This window comes from Scardinius erythrophthalmus, assembly GCF_964197995.2.
Source record: "Scardinius erythrophthalmus genome assembly, chromosome: 6".
NCBI lineage: Eukaryota > Metazoa > Chordata > Actinopteri > Cypriniformes > Leuciscidae > Scardinius > Scardinius erythrophthalmus.
Genome location: NC_138226.1, coordinates 3899908 through 3914096, shown reverse-complemented (window position 1 = coordinate 3914096; position 14189 = coordinate 3899908). Strand labels below are relative to the sequence as shown.

Here is a 14189-nt window from a genome sequence, read left to right as displayed (position 1 = left end):
CTGAGAAATAAATCTGACGAACTTTCTGCGTTGATCAAATATGATGGGGATTATCGTCGCACGAGCCTTTTCTGTTTTACTGAGACATGGCTCTCCCAGGAAACAGCGGATTTTTATCTTGATGGATTTACTTTGATTCGGTTTGATCGAGATACCTTTAAAACTCAGAAAACTGTCGGTGGGGGCCTGTGTATGGCTGTGAATAACAGATGGGCAACAAACTTTACGCTGAGGGAAACCGACTGCTCAAAACATTATGAAATCATGGTGGTTTCCTTCCGACCACATTATCTCCCTCGAGAATTTACTCAAATAACAGTGATACTGGTGTACGTCCCGGGTCCTGATTTTATATTAGCTGCTGAATGCATTGCAGACATTTTTAATAATATTGTAAACAGAGTTGGAGATCAGCCGGTGTTTTTGCTCGGAGATTTCAATCGATGTGACATTGCTACACACCTGCCGCACCTGGAGCAATATGTCACGTGTGTTACTAGGCTGGAAAAAACATTGGACTTGTGCTATGGAAATATACCAAGTGCTTACATCTCCAAGGCACGTCCGCCTCTTGGTCGTTCCGATCATAATGCTGTTCTGCTTCTACCTCGATATAAGCAAAAATTAAAAACTGAGAAAGTGCAAACTAGGACTGTGCAGGTATGGGACTTTGAATCCACTGAAAAACTAAGAGGATGTTTTGAAGTAACAGATTGGGATGTATTTGTTAAGGATTGTGGAAATGATGTAGATATGCTTAATGCTTCCATATCTGGGTACGTAGATTTTTGTGTTGACAGTGTCATTCCTGTAAAAAATGTGAGGTGTTACCCTAACAATAAGCCTTGGGTTACAAAGGATCTGAAACATTTTTTAAATCTTAAAAAAATAGCCTTTTTAAATGGAGATAGATATGGTTTCAACAAATTACAGAAAGATTTGAAGCTAAAAATTAAGCAGGCCAAACAGCAATATAAACGCAAGGTAGAGGAAAAGTTTACAATGGGGAATGCACGGATGGCATGGCAGGGCCTAAATACTATGATGGGAAGAAATCAGAAGCAACACAATATCCAATGCCCTGACTCTGCCAGCTTTGCTACTGAACTGAATCAGTTCTATGCCCGTTTTAATGATAACTATGTGAATGAGTACTGGACTCCTATAGAGCACTCTGACTTTCTCCCCATAAGAATTGAGGAACAAAATGTGGGAAAGGTTTTAATGAACGTCAAACCCCAAAAGGCATCAGGGCCGGATGGAATAAAGGGCAAGGTACTGAGGGAATGTGCATCTCAGCTGAAGGGTGTGTTGACACAACTTTTTCAGCTGTCTCTTGATTTTAATGTTGTACCACAGACATGGAAGGAAAGTACCATCATTCCGTTACCGAAAAAAGCTCATGCTAAGGCGCTTGAGGACTACAGACCAGTAGCTTTGACATCAGTGCTCTGCAAGTGCATGGAGAGAGTAGTTTGTCAGCAACTCTCCCAGGCAATGACCGATAAACTTGACCCTCTACAATTTGCTTATAGGGCTGGGCGCGGAGTTGAAGATGCCACCCTCACCTTGTTGGATAGGGTAGTAAAGCATTTGGACATGGCAAACTCGTACATTAGGATTTTATTTATGGACTTTTCATCTGCTTTTAATACAGTGAACATAAATACACTTTTGAGGCGTTTAGAGGAGCTTCATGTGCATCAAACCTTTATTTTATGGATTAACAATTTTTTACGGGACCGTCCTCAACACGTGATAGTAAATGGTAAAAAGTCAGAGAATGTAGTTTTAAGATCTGGTCTACCACAGGGATGTGTTCTATCCCCGATTCTTTTTTCTATCTATACAAATGAGATCACCTGTAATAATGAGAATCTGATGCTGATAAAATATGCAGATGACATGGCACTGGTGGGATGTATGAGAGATACACAATCACTGGACATTTATTTTGATTTTGTCAACTCTATCATAGCCTGGACAAAGGAGAGTTCTCTACTGCTTAATATTGACAAAACCAAATAAATGTGTTCCGGGGTAATTAATGCACGCACATTTTTTAAACCCTTGATAATTAATGGAGAGGAAGTTGAGCAGGTGGGATCTTTTAAATATTTGGGTACAGAAATTGATTCCCAGTTTAAATTTGACAAGCACTCAGAAAGTGTCTTTAAGAAGGCATATCAACGTCTAGGCTTATTGAGGAAATTGAGGAGCTTTAATGTGGAAAAAGATATTCTGATTGTGGTGTATAAATCCCTGATCGAATCTGTGCTTACTTTCAACATTGTATCCTGGTATAACTCTCTTTCCGTTAAATGCAAAAATAGACTTCTAAGGATTATAAATATAGCTGGTAAAATTATTGGTGAGAAACAAGCTACCCTGTCTGATCTTTACATTGTGGCAGTAAAAAGGAAAGCATCTGCTATTGTGTCAGACTCTGCCCATCCTCTGCACAGCTCATTTGATTTACTTCCGTCTGGTAGACGATTTAAAGTACCTTTGGCGAAAAAGGTCAAATATAAGAAGTCTTTTATCCCGACGGCCGTTGATATTTTAAATAGGAAATAGGGGAGGGGTTTATCTTAAATTATGTGGTTGTCTGTTGTATTGTATTGTTGTTAGCTGTGTATTGTTAATTGTATATTGTTTGTTGAGCCTCTTGTCTAAAGACAATTTTCTACCCCTGTGGGGATAGACAATAAAGCTTTTTGAATTGAATTTGAATTTGAATAAGGCGGCCAATACAAACCAGCACAGATTCGGCTACATAATAAGGAGCTTAAATTATTATTATTGTTATTAAATGTCATCTTGTTGTGTTGTTGGGTGCAAGAATGGACGGAGTACAGGCTCCAATTTGAAATTGTATCGCATAATGTTTTCTTAAAGGTGCATTGCGCAACATTTCATGTTAAAAATACCTGTTTTTCTAACCCATACATGCTTAAACAATTGCCTGATGGGCTGAATGAGCCCTTCTCTGATCACTGCGATTGCCTCTATAATTCTGTACAGTAAAATAAATAAGAGGGATTCGGGACGGAATTTGAGACTAGGCGTGACGTCATGCGCGTTCACGCTCACCTGGTAATGTCTGGCAGGTTTGTGTATTCGCCGCGACGCCGCCATTCTCCGTATCAGCGAAGACAACTCGAGCGACAAAACTTTTGTCAACTTTCGACAAAAGTAGAAGATGGATTCAAAGAGACCGGCTTGTAGTTCATTCCAAACCCCAACGCAAACTCGTAAGACAAAGAAAAGAAAACTTTTGTCTAGTGCCACAGGCGTCGGAATAAGACGAGAGTCAACATCGGGAAGGCTTTCAACAAATGGAGAGATCTCCGGACTCCGGTCTGCACACACTAGGAAGCGCCCGCGCCCGCGCCCTCAGTTCACTTGGACGTGGCTGTGTACAAAAGGTAAAAACAATATAAATACTGTTCGTTGGAATCTCCGGTCTGCTCTAGGGCTCAAACGGGATCCTCAGTTGGCTTTTTTCTTGATAAAACGGTAAGATATAGCCCAGTCTCTATGTCTGATACTGCAAATCTATGACAACAAATGATGTAATCTATGAATATTACCTTGAGACATTTGAGTGTACTTTGTTGACCAACTGTATATGTTATGATTATTATTTTGAGCTTTTACAAAGTAATAACAAAGTAATAACTTATATTGTTCATGAACGTGTTTCCATAATAATACAATCATAAGTGGATACAGTAAACACATAAAACAGTTCAACATGGAGATAGATGGAAACAAAAACCGAAGTTTTCTACTACCCTTGTTTTCCCCTCACACATAAGTGTGTAATTTACTCAAATGCCTTTCCTTTCACATATTTAAAATGACTTGCAGATTTATAACTTTATTACCTCTGAAGACATTATGACTGTAAACAAAAGATTTGTGCGGCTGATGCTCCTTTGGTTATGAACAGCTCGTGCTCGTGCAAGTGTGCGTGTGGTCCATGAGCGTGCACACCTCTGGTTGCAGTTTCGCTTGTCGCCAGAGGGGGCATAGTTCTGCAAAAACTCAGAGACTTGCGCAATGCACCTTTAATGATTATGAATATTTGTGAATCATCTATGATTGTTTACATTGTTGTGATTGATTGTGATTACTTTTTGAAGAACCTGGTAATAAAGGGTAATCAAATACATGAATATGCTGTATCTGGAATTTTTACTTCTAGAAAATATTCACATCATTAAAATTGCATCATGGTCTTCTGTCTGACCGTGGCGCTGGTTAGGCAGAACTGCGGATCGTAGGCTACCACACAAGTCTTGTACGTGACCATTTAGTACAGTTATAGGCATCAAAAGATGCCCTCAGTTTCTCTTTACACTCAGTTTCTCTATCAGGTAGGTGTAGAAGTCAGGCCACTCAACCAGAGGTAGTGTTAACGTTAATCCTGTCAGATTAATCCTGAGCGTGTACGGGTCAGCCAATCTGGGATGTCCGATAAAATTAACTTTTGCAAATAACAATCGCGGTCCTAGACAGTGAGTGACCTTGCACATTAAGATAAAATCGGATTTTCTCCAGACATTATTAAAAAACAAGCTAACAAAACTTGCACACTAACGTTAGTGAAGCGGCCAGGGGGATCGTTCTGCCGCCACATAAGCTCCGCCCACAAAAAAAACGTCACCATGTTTACCAAATGAAAAGGGGTCTATTCACTGCCATTATATGGAGAGACCAAAACAGAAAGCGGGATATTTTTTACATATTTCCTTTTGTGATCCAAAAAAGAACAACATACTGCATTAGAACAACACCAGGGTGAGTAAATTATGACTTTATTTTCATTTTAGGGTGAACTATCCCTTAAATGCATTAATGACCTTAATGTAAAGTGTTTCCGTATCTTTGTTTTGTTTTACAGGACAAACATCTAAACATGCTTAATTCAAGATAGATTTGCTTGAGATGCAAAAGGAAATAAGAAATTAAATATGTATCAAATTTAACTGAGCTGAACTGCTGAAAACAAGAAAAAAAATCTGTGTCAAACAAATCTAAGAATGTTTAGATATCTGAACTAAAAAACAAGCATACTAAGATAATAAGTGCATGCATTGAAGAAAGGATGGAGTGTTACTGTATGAAGGTGATTCTCGCCCGTCTTCGACCCCTGAGTCTCTCTCCTTGCTTCTCTTCCTGTGCCGGTGTCCGTGATGTCGATGGCGTCGGTGGGTTCTTCTGCCCAGAGGAACATGAACACCGATATACAGAGTCCTGTGACCTATTGACCAAAAGCAAACAGACAGGGACTCAGAGAATGTAAAATCTCCTGTATATTAAATAAATAATTCACATTTTAGATCATGTTCTGAGGATTTTTTTCAACAACAGTGATAACATTCACTGAAATGAAACTTCATACAATTGGAACATACTAAATGGTCTTATATTGAGCATAAAACACGATATGTAAAAAAAAAAAAAAAATACTGGGTAAACTTTTTTTTTTTTTTTTTTTGCAATATTTTCCAGCAGCGAATGAAATACAAGTACACTTATAATCAATATTTTACAGGTTATTTTATGCACTTTGGTACTATTTTCACAAGTAAGGTGTGCATTTTCAAAAAATATAGTACTAATATCACAACAGATCATCAAAAGTGCATTTTTTCAAACATTTCAGCATGTTTTCCATTGAGATAGTACAAATAACTGTTTAATCTACATAAATGTTTCATTCACAATAACTGTCTTTCATAATGCCATTACTATCAAACTTTTGATTTTCATCTGTTTTCGCTCAGTTTAATACATTTGTCTATTATTTAATCATACTGATCTTAATAGTTTATCAATGAATCATTTGGTTCATCTATAGATTTCTATAGATACAGATTCTATAGATATAGTTTCTACTTTGTTTGCAATTTTTGCAATTGAATAATTGAATATTCATTAATTGAATATTGATATTTGCAATTCCGATACTGATAACCAAATGTAACAAATTCTTTTTACATCATAAGCGATTTATCTTAGATTATAACCAAAGTGTGTGCTTGTGTGTGGTCTGGTAAACTCTACATTATGAGGACAAAATATCCCCACAAAGATGGCAATATCCAAAATCCTTGTCCTTCTGGGGGCATTTTATTGGTCCCCATAAGGAAAACAGCTTATAAATCATATTGTGTGAGTGTGTGTGAGTGTGTGTGTGTGTGTGTGTGTGTGTGTGTGTGAGTGGGGGGGTCATAGATGCATCAGAAGAAGGGAGACAGATGGCATCAAATACAGCATTTTTACATTAGAGTATGTATGTCATGTGATACTGTAAACAGATTACCATGGTAGAGACCGCCACATTACTGTAACTCACCCTTCATCTGTAAAGGTCAACTACAGTATTCAGTCATATGGCACAGTGAAAACATTTACTGTATTTCCAGGAAACTCTGTTCTAGCACAAAACCTCATGGCCGTTTCATACCTTTTGATAACACACTAGACTAGATAGATACCATTACAAACATTATGGATTCAATTACATACGTTAGGTAATGTAAGTGTATTTTTAATGTGCATTACTGTAATTATTTCATCTACAATGGTAATTTGAAACATGTATCTTGCATTGTTTGCTGTTAAATGAATTGATTGTTAAAAGTACTAAATTGAAAGAAGATCATACAGTTGTGTTTCGGTGATTAAACCAAATGTTCTCATTACATATTTCAATAATATTGTGTTTGAAATGATGATTATCTCGACTGAAATGTGTATTACTAATGAAAGCATGGGATCAGGTTTTAAAAGAATGACCAGCTGTGTTAAAATGTGAAAATGTACACCTTACTTGTGAAAAAAGTACCAAAATCTGTAACATAATCAACTTTTATAATTAAATTAAAAGTTCATACTCTTAGTTTTTACTTGTCACTTTCTCCGTTGCATTGCATTATGGGTTTTTCTTTTCCATAAAAGATACTTGCAGGTCTGCTTCAGTATTCAGCCAAACGAAGGTGTTTTAGAAGGCAGCGTAATTATGCTGAGGCTCATTTGGAATGATTATCCTACATAATTATGAAAATACCAATTATACAATAATTATACGGCTGCCTACTGTTTGGCACGGATGCTTCTTTAAACATATGATCCCTAAAATTGCTGTCATTAGGTTTTAAAGTGGAATGTAAAGTAGAGACCTTGCAATAGACAAATTCAGTTTACCAAACATATTTAACCCGTATTTACTTCTCTTTTTTGAACAATGCTAAATAACGGTAATCACTCACTGTAATTGCATTTGAATGATTGAGAGGTCGAGACAGCAGCATGAGTTTAATTGCTGTGAAAACGTAACATCTGTCTGTGTGCTTAGTGCTTACACACACACACACACACACACACACACACACACACACACGACATATATAGACTAATGCTAACCTACAGACAGATCTTCCTCTTCCTGGCAGTTAAATGGGAGCTGAAAGCTGGATAAAATGAGGCTTAAATTACATCATAAAGTTGTGTTTGAATTACATAACATTATGAGAAGGACTGAATGCATCGTCCTGCAATGGGAAACGGCTCAATGACACGGGCTTATATCGATTTCTAAAGCTTTAGACTTTATAAGGTAGACCACTTCTGTTTACAAAGTCATGACATTTAAAACTCAAGATGATGCTCACAAGGTGCGTCTGTGATCAAAATCACCAGACCCAAATATCCGAACAGTGTTATTCACTCACACGTTCTTCAGAGAATCGGGCTTTATGCACAAAATATCCTCAAGTATAAAAGTATGTGCAAAGTGTGTCCATTATATGAGCTTCTGGGTCAATCCAGAGTGAATCTTACAGCTGCCTAGTGTTCACTGGGTTATAAAACGTTAATAAATTACATGTATTCAAAAGCTGAAACTGCAGATGTATTTACAAGCTGCAGTGAGAGGAGGAAATGTCATATTTTTATGAGGCGCCACGTAGCATTTAAATCAAACTTCCTTATCAATACATACATAACACACGTGCATATACACCTATAAATTACTCGCATATACATGTATACTATTGGATGTTCAAAATACATATATGAAATACACGTGCACACTAATATGAAATCCATACCAATACATATTATGTTAGTCATGAATGCATATACACTTGTGAATAACTTGCATATACATATAAACTTGACGCACGCATACACCTATAAACACTCGCATATACATATAAACTTCCATGCATATACACCTATAAACACTCGCATATACATATAAACTTCCATGCATATACACCTATAAACACTCACACATACATATAAACTTCCATGCATATACACCTATAAACACTCGCATATACATATAAACTTCCATGCATATACACCTATAAACACTCACACATACATATAAACTTCCATGCATATACACCTATAAACACTCACACATACATATAAACTTCCATGCATATACACCTATAAACACTCACACATACATATAAACTTCCATGCATATACACCTATAAACACTCACACATACATATAAACTTCCATGCATATACACCTATAAACACTCGCATATACATATAAACTTCCATGCATATACACCTATAAACACTCGCATATACATATAAACTTCCATGCATATACACCTATAAACACTCACACATACATATAAACTTCCATGCATATACACCTATAAACACTCGCATATACATATAAACTTCCATGCATATACACCTATAAACACTCACACATACATATAAACTTCCATGCATATACACCTATAAACACTCGCACATACATATAAACTTCCATGCATATACACCTATAAACACTCGCACATACATATAAACTCGATGCGCGCATACACATCCATAAAACACTCGCGCATACATAACGTGGATGTGTGCTTTGTGTATATATGTATATGCGAGTGATTTCATATGTGTATGTGCGTGAACTTTTCAGTGCAAACGGAAGGCATTTCAGTGTAACCGGAAGGCATTTCAGTGTAAAAGGAAGGCATTTCAGTGTAACCGGAAGGCATTTCAGTGTAAAAGGAAGGCATTTCAGTGTAAAAGGAAGGCATTTCAGTGTAAAAGGAAGGCATTTCAGTGTAAAAGGAAGGCATTTCAGTGTAACCGGAAGGCATTTCAGTGTAAAAGGAAGGCATTTCAGTGTAACCGGAAGGCATTTCAGTGTAAAAGTCATTTGTGTCATTTTGATAGTTTGTTGTCCAATTTGAAATGAAATAAGCATAAACGAGAAAACGGCCCCTTTATTCGTTTTTTCGTTAAAAAAATATATAAATAAAAAAAAAACGAAAAAAAAATGAGATTTCGGCTTGATTTTTCGTTTTTTAGTTCACAGGCAAAAAACGAATAAATTACTTCAAAATTCATTTTCCACATGTGGGCGGCCTGACACGCCCCCTTCCGCCGATTGGTCAAGCAAGTCTGAGCATGTGACGTCATCAGTTGTCGCTCGGGTCTGTTCTACAAAATAATAGTCCTGTAGTACTATGGCTACAGATTCTTAAACTGTACAGGGCAGGTCCTATTGGGCTTTCTTCTGTGTAACTTTACGCATTTCACAGAAATCTTTACATCAGATATATTAATTATTAGTCTGCCACCAGCCTGTTTTATTTAGCTGTGCGGAGTTAAATCTGTGTGGTGAAGCTGCGCTTGACAGCGCCGAGCGGGAGAGGCTCACTGACCATCAGTCAGCAGTCAGAACTTTTCTTTTAGACGCTCCGTTTTGAAACGGGATGGTGATTGCAAATACTGTAATGCCAATCGGCTGAGGTTGGTATACCGATGATGGTGAAATACAGTTTTACTGAAACTGTAATCATATCCGCGACCCGCGAGAATGAGACAGATGATTGACAGGACGATAGCGAAGGCAATTAAAGGTGCAAGATAACTTCTGTTAACAAAATAAAAAATAAAAAAGTGTTTAATATAAGTGACTTTGTCTTTGTTTTATTGTTTTTGTTGTTTTTAATCAAATAATTGTGAACCACAAACTGAGCTTTCGTTTTAAAGGGCAATTTCCAAATATATTTATTTGTTATAATATGGGTATTTTATAATACTGCATAAATAAAAACAAACACACGTAATATGTATGCCTATAGGCTAAACACCACAGTTTTTTGGTTTTGTTTGTGTGAACTTTTATCCCCAACCATATTTATTCATGGGCTCCACTCCAGGGGTCACATCAGCACCCCTACTTCCCGTGGTACTAACTGTAATTAACAGTATGCTGACCCAGTTTATATGTAAAATCTTTGGTATATGTAATCTATATGTAGGCTAACATCTAAAAACACTTTACAGTGTGATGGAAATAAACTTTTCTTAAAGCGTGTTGTAGCCTATATCACCACAGATTTATTGGCACCCTTCTATCTGTGTTGTATACTGTAATAGACAATTGTCCTGCAAAACGATGAGGTTTTTTGTAAGAAAAACATTGCGAGCAAATGTCGAATTCTTGTTTGAAATATAAATCAACAACGTAAGAGGCTTTAGGCTTTTTTTTTTTTTTTTTTTACGAAAAAAACGAATAAGGGGCCGTTTTCTCGTATGCTTATTTCATTTCAAATTGGAAAACAAACTATCAAAAAGGCAGGTTAATTCCGTGTACGCACAAATGCCTTCCTTTTACACTGAAAAGTTCACACACATCCACATATGAAATCACTCGCATATACACACAAAGCATGCATCCACGTTTTATTTTATATGTATGCGCGAGTGTTTATAGGTGTATATACATGTAAGTTTATATGTATGTGTGAGTGTTTATAGGTGTATATGCATGGAAGTTTATATGTATGTGCGAGTGTTTATAGGTGTATATGCATGGAAGTTTATATGTATGTGCGAGTGTTTATAGGTGTATATGCATGGAAGTTTATATGTATGTGCGAGTGTTTATAGGTGTATATGCATGGAAGTTTATATGTATGTGCGAGTGTTTATAGGTGTATATGCATGGAAGTTTATATGTATGTGCGAGTGTTTATAGGTGTATATGCATGGAAGTTTATATGTATGTGTGAGTGTTTATAGGTGTATATACATGGAAGTTTATATGTATATGCGAGTGTTTATAGGTGTATATGCATGGAAGTTTATATGTATATGCGAGTGTTTATAGGTGTATATGCATGGAAGTTTATATGTATGTGTGAGTGTTTATAGGTGTATATGCATGGAAGTTTATATGTATGTGTGAGTGTTTATAGGTGTATATGCATGGAAGTTTATATGTATGTGTGAGTGTTTATAGGTGTATATGCATGGAAGTTTATATGTATGTGTGAGTGTTTATAGGTGTATATGCATGGAAGTTTATATGTATGTGTGAGTGTTTATAGGTGTATATGCATGGAAGTTTATATGTATGTGCGAGTGTTTATAGGTGTATATGCATGGAAGTTTATATGTATATGCGAGTGTTTATAGGTGTATATGCATGGAAGTTTATATGTATATGCGAGTGTTTATAGGTGTATGCGTGCGTCAAGTTTATATGTATATGCAAGTTATTCACAAGTGTATATGCATTCATGACTAACATAATATGTATTGGTATGGATTTCATATTAGTGTGCACGTGTATTTCATATATGTATTTTGAACATCCAATAGTATACATGTATATGCGAGTAATTTATAGGTGTATATGCACGTGTGTTATGTATGTATTGATAAGGAAGTTTGATTTAAATCCTACGTGGCGCCTCATATATTTTTGCTGTCACAAGCAGTGTTTTTGCAGCTCAGTGTAATATATACAGTATATTGACAGTCGGCTCATTATTGCATGGAATTCTGGGTAATATCCACATAATGCCAGCTTGTCCTTTCAGTGAAATGCAGGAGAACTTATTTTTCTGTGGCTGGGCAACGATTAATCGCATCCAATTATGAATAAATATTTATACAGTATATACATGCAAATATTTCTTAAATATATACATGCATGTGTGTATTTATATATACATAATAGGGCTGTGAAAAGATTAATCGCATCCAAAATAAAAGTTTGTTTACATAATATATGTGTGTGTACTGTGTATAATTATTTTGTATATATATATACACACACATGCATGTATATATTTAAGAAAAATGTGTTATATATATATATATATATATAATATATAAATTTTATATATATATATATATATATATATATATATATAGTATATACATGCAAATATTTCTTAATTATGTACATGCATGTGTGTGTTTTTTTTATATATACAAAATAGGGCTGTGAAAAGATTAATCGTGATTAATCGCATCCAAAATAAAAGTTTGTGTTTACATAATATATGTGTGTGTGCTGTGTATAATTATTTTGTATATCTGAATACACCCATATGCATGTATATATTTAAGAAAATTGTATTTATATATAAAATTGTTATATTTATATATAATATAAATGATGTGTAAATATTTATATAGTATATACATGCAAATATTTCTTAAATATATACATGCATGTGTGTGTATTTATATATACAAAATAATTATACACAGTGCACACACATATATTTTGTAAAAACAAACTTTAATGAATCGTTATCTAGCGCTACATTTCAGAGCTGTGTAGGATATAGAGCCTCTATTTAGATTCTGATGACCCATTTATTATTATAATTTGGATACTGTAATTATTCTCTCCGTTCCTGCCTCTTTTTCACAGACAGAAAGTAAAAATAGCTGATCCAGGGGCAGGAGAGCGGCTGACGTCATCTGCAGTCCTGAGAGAATACGCTTCGAGTAGCTGTTCTTTTTCCCTGTTAAACGCTCTCAGAGACCAGCCATCCATCCTCCCACCGCTCTCTTCTCTTCATGTCATTTCAGAGGCACACACACACACGTCTCTCTGGTGCGACGTGCTCTTGGTTTGCCACCCACAGACTTTCCTCTCAGACTAGCATTAACTTCTCTAAGCGCTTATTATTGTGTGTATGTGTGTATGACAGCGGCTCCAGGATGAGCTTTACTTCTGCGAGTGACCGATGTCGTGCTCTTGTCGTTTTATACACTTTCTACACATTGGGCCCTATTTTAACGATCTGAAACACAAGTAACTTTGTGGGTGGATCTCTGGCACTGTTGCTATTATACCGGCGGGATAAATGACTCTTGCGCCCGACGCAAATCTAAAATGGGTTGGTCTGGAGTAGCTTCATTACTCATAGGTGTGGTTTGGGCGTAATGTGAAATAAACCAATCAGAGCGTCATCTCACATTCCCTTTAAGAGCAGGCACGCTTGTTCCATGGCGGATTGCTATTATAACGGCGGATTTGCCAGGAGCGGTTCACAGCCGAGGAGACCGACGTTCTCGTCAGGGCCGTAAAACACAGAGAAGTGACATTGGGGATGGAGAAACACACCCAAATTAGCTTCGGTTAAACAGGCGTATGATAATTTGGGTAAATGTGTAAGCTAGATTTATGCATATTTTTTCACATCTTCATGGACACAACAGTGATTTCCCTCGTGTGGAATATTTTTCCTTGTTGTAATGTATGATTTGCAAAAATGAAAACTGCTGCATCTGTGTAGATGAGAGAAGCAAAGTGTGTGCGTTGTGCACAAGCTACATTGATTATGGCCAAGCATGCGCCCTTAAAATAGCATCTGAATAACATGCGCAACGCGCTACTGACTTTAGACGAGGTTTCTCCTGGTCTGTGGCGCAATTGTTTTCTAAACCTGTAAAATAGCACCAGGGAACGTTTGCGCCGGAACACGCCTCCTCTTTGCGCTGAACCGCCCCCGGGAGCGCAAGTTCATTTCCTAATTTACAGACGTGCGCCTGTGGAGGGAAAAGTCCGCTGTGCGCAGGTGCAAAATAGGAATGACACATGCGTCAGTGTACAAAGTCAATTGCGCTGGGTGCAAGATAGGGCCCTAGTTCGTTTGCTACTATGAAAGAATCTGTTGAAAATAAAATCCTTTCAATTCGCAATTGACTCCAGTAGATTTTGATGTTAGCCTAAAATACGTAGCACACACTGGTACCTTTTAATTAGACTGAACTATTTTTATTGCATGGTTGAGCAATACATGAATATGTTATCAGAGCTCTCTGAAAACGATTTACTCGTGTTTTACTATTTTATATTTGAGTTTGATACTGTTTTGTCACTCC

General features: G+C 36.5%; 1 protein-coding gene across 1 annotated transcript in view; it reads right to left on the bottom strand.

Moving 5' to 3' along the window:
- slc4a10b (solute carrier family 4 member 10b) overlaps positions 1–14189 on the bottom strand; it is an 80687-nt gene that overhangs the window by 48269 nt on the left and 18229 nt on the right. Inside the window, exon 3 of the mRNA XM_081368867.1 lies at positions 5126–5269. Coding sequence (XP_081224993.1) covers positions 5126–5269 — 144 coding nt within the window. The remainder of the gene's footprint in view (positions 1–5125; positions 5270–14189) is intronic.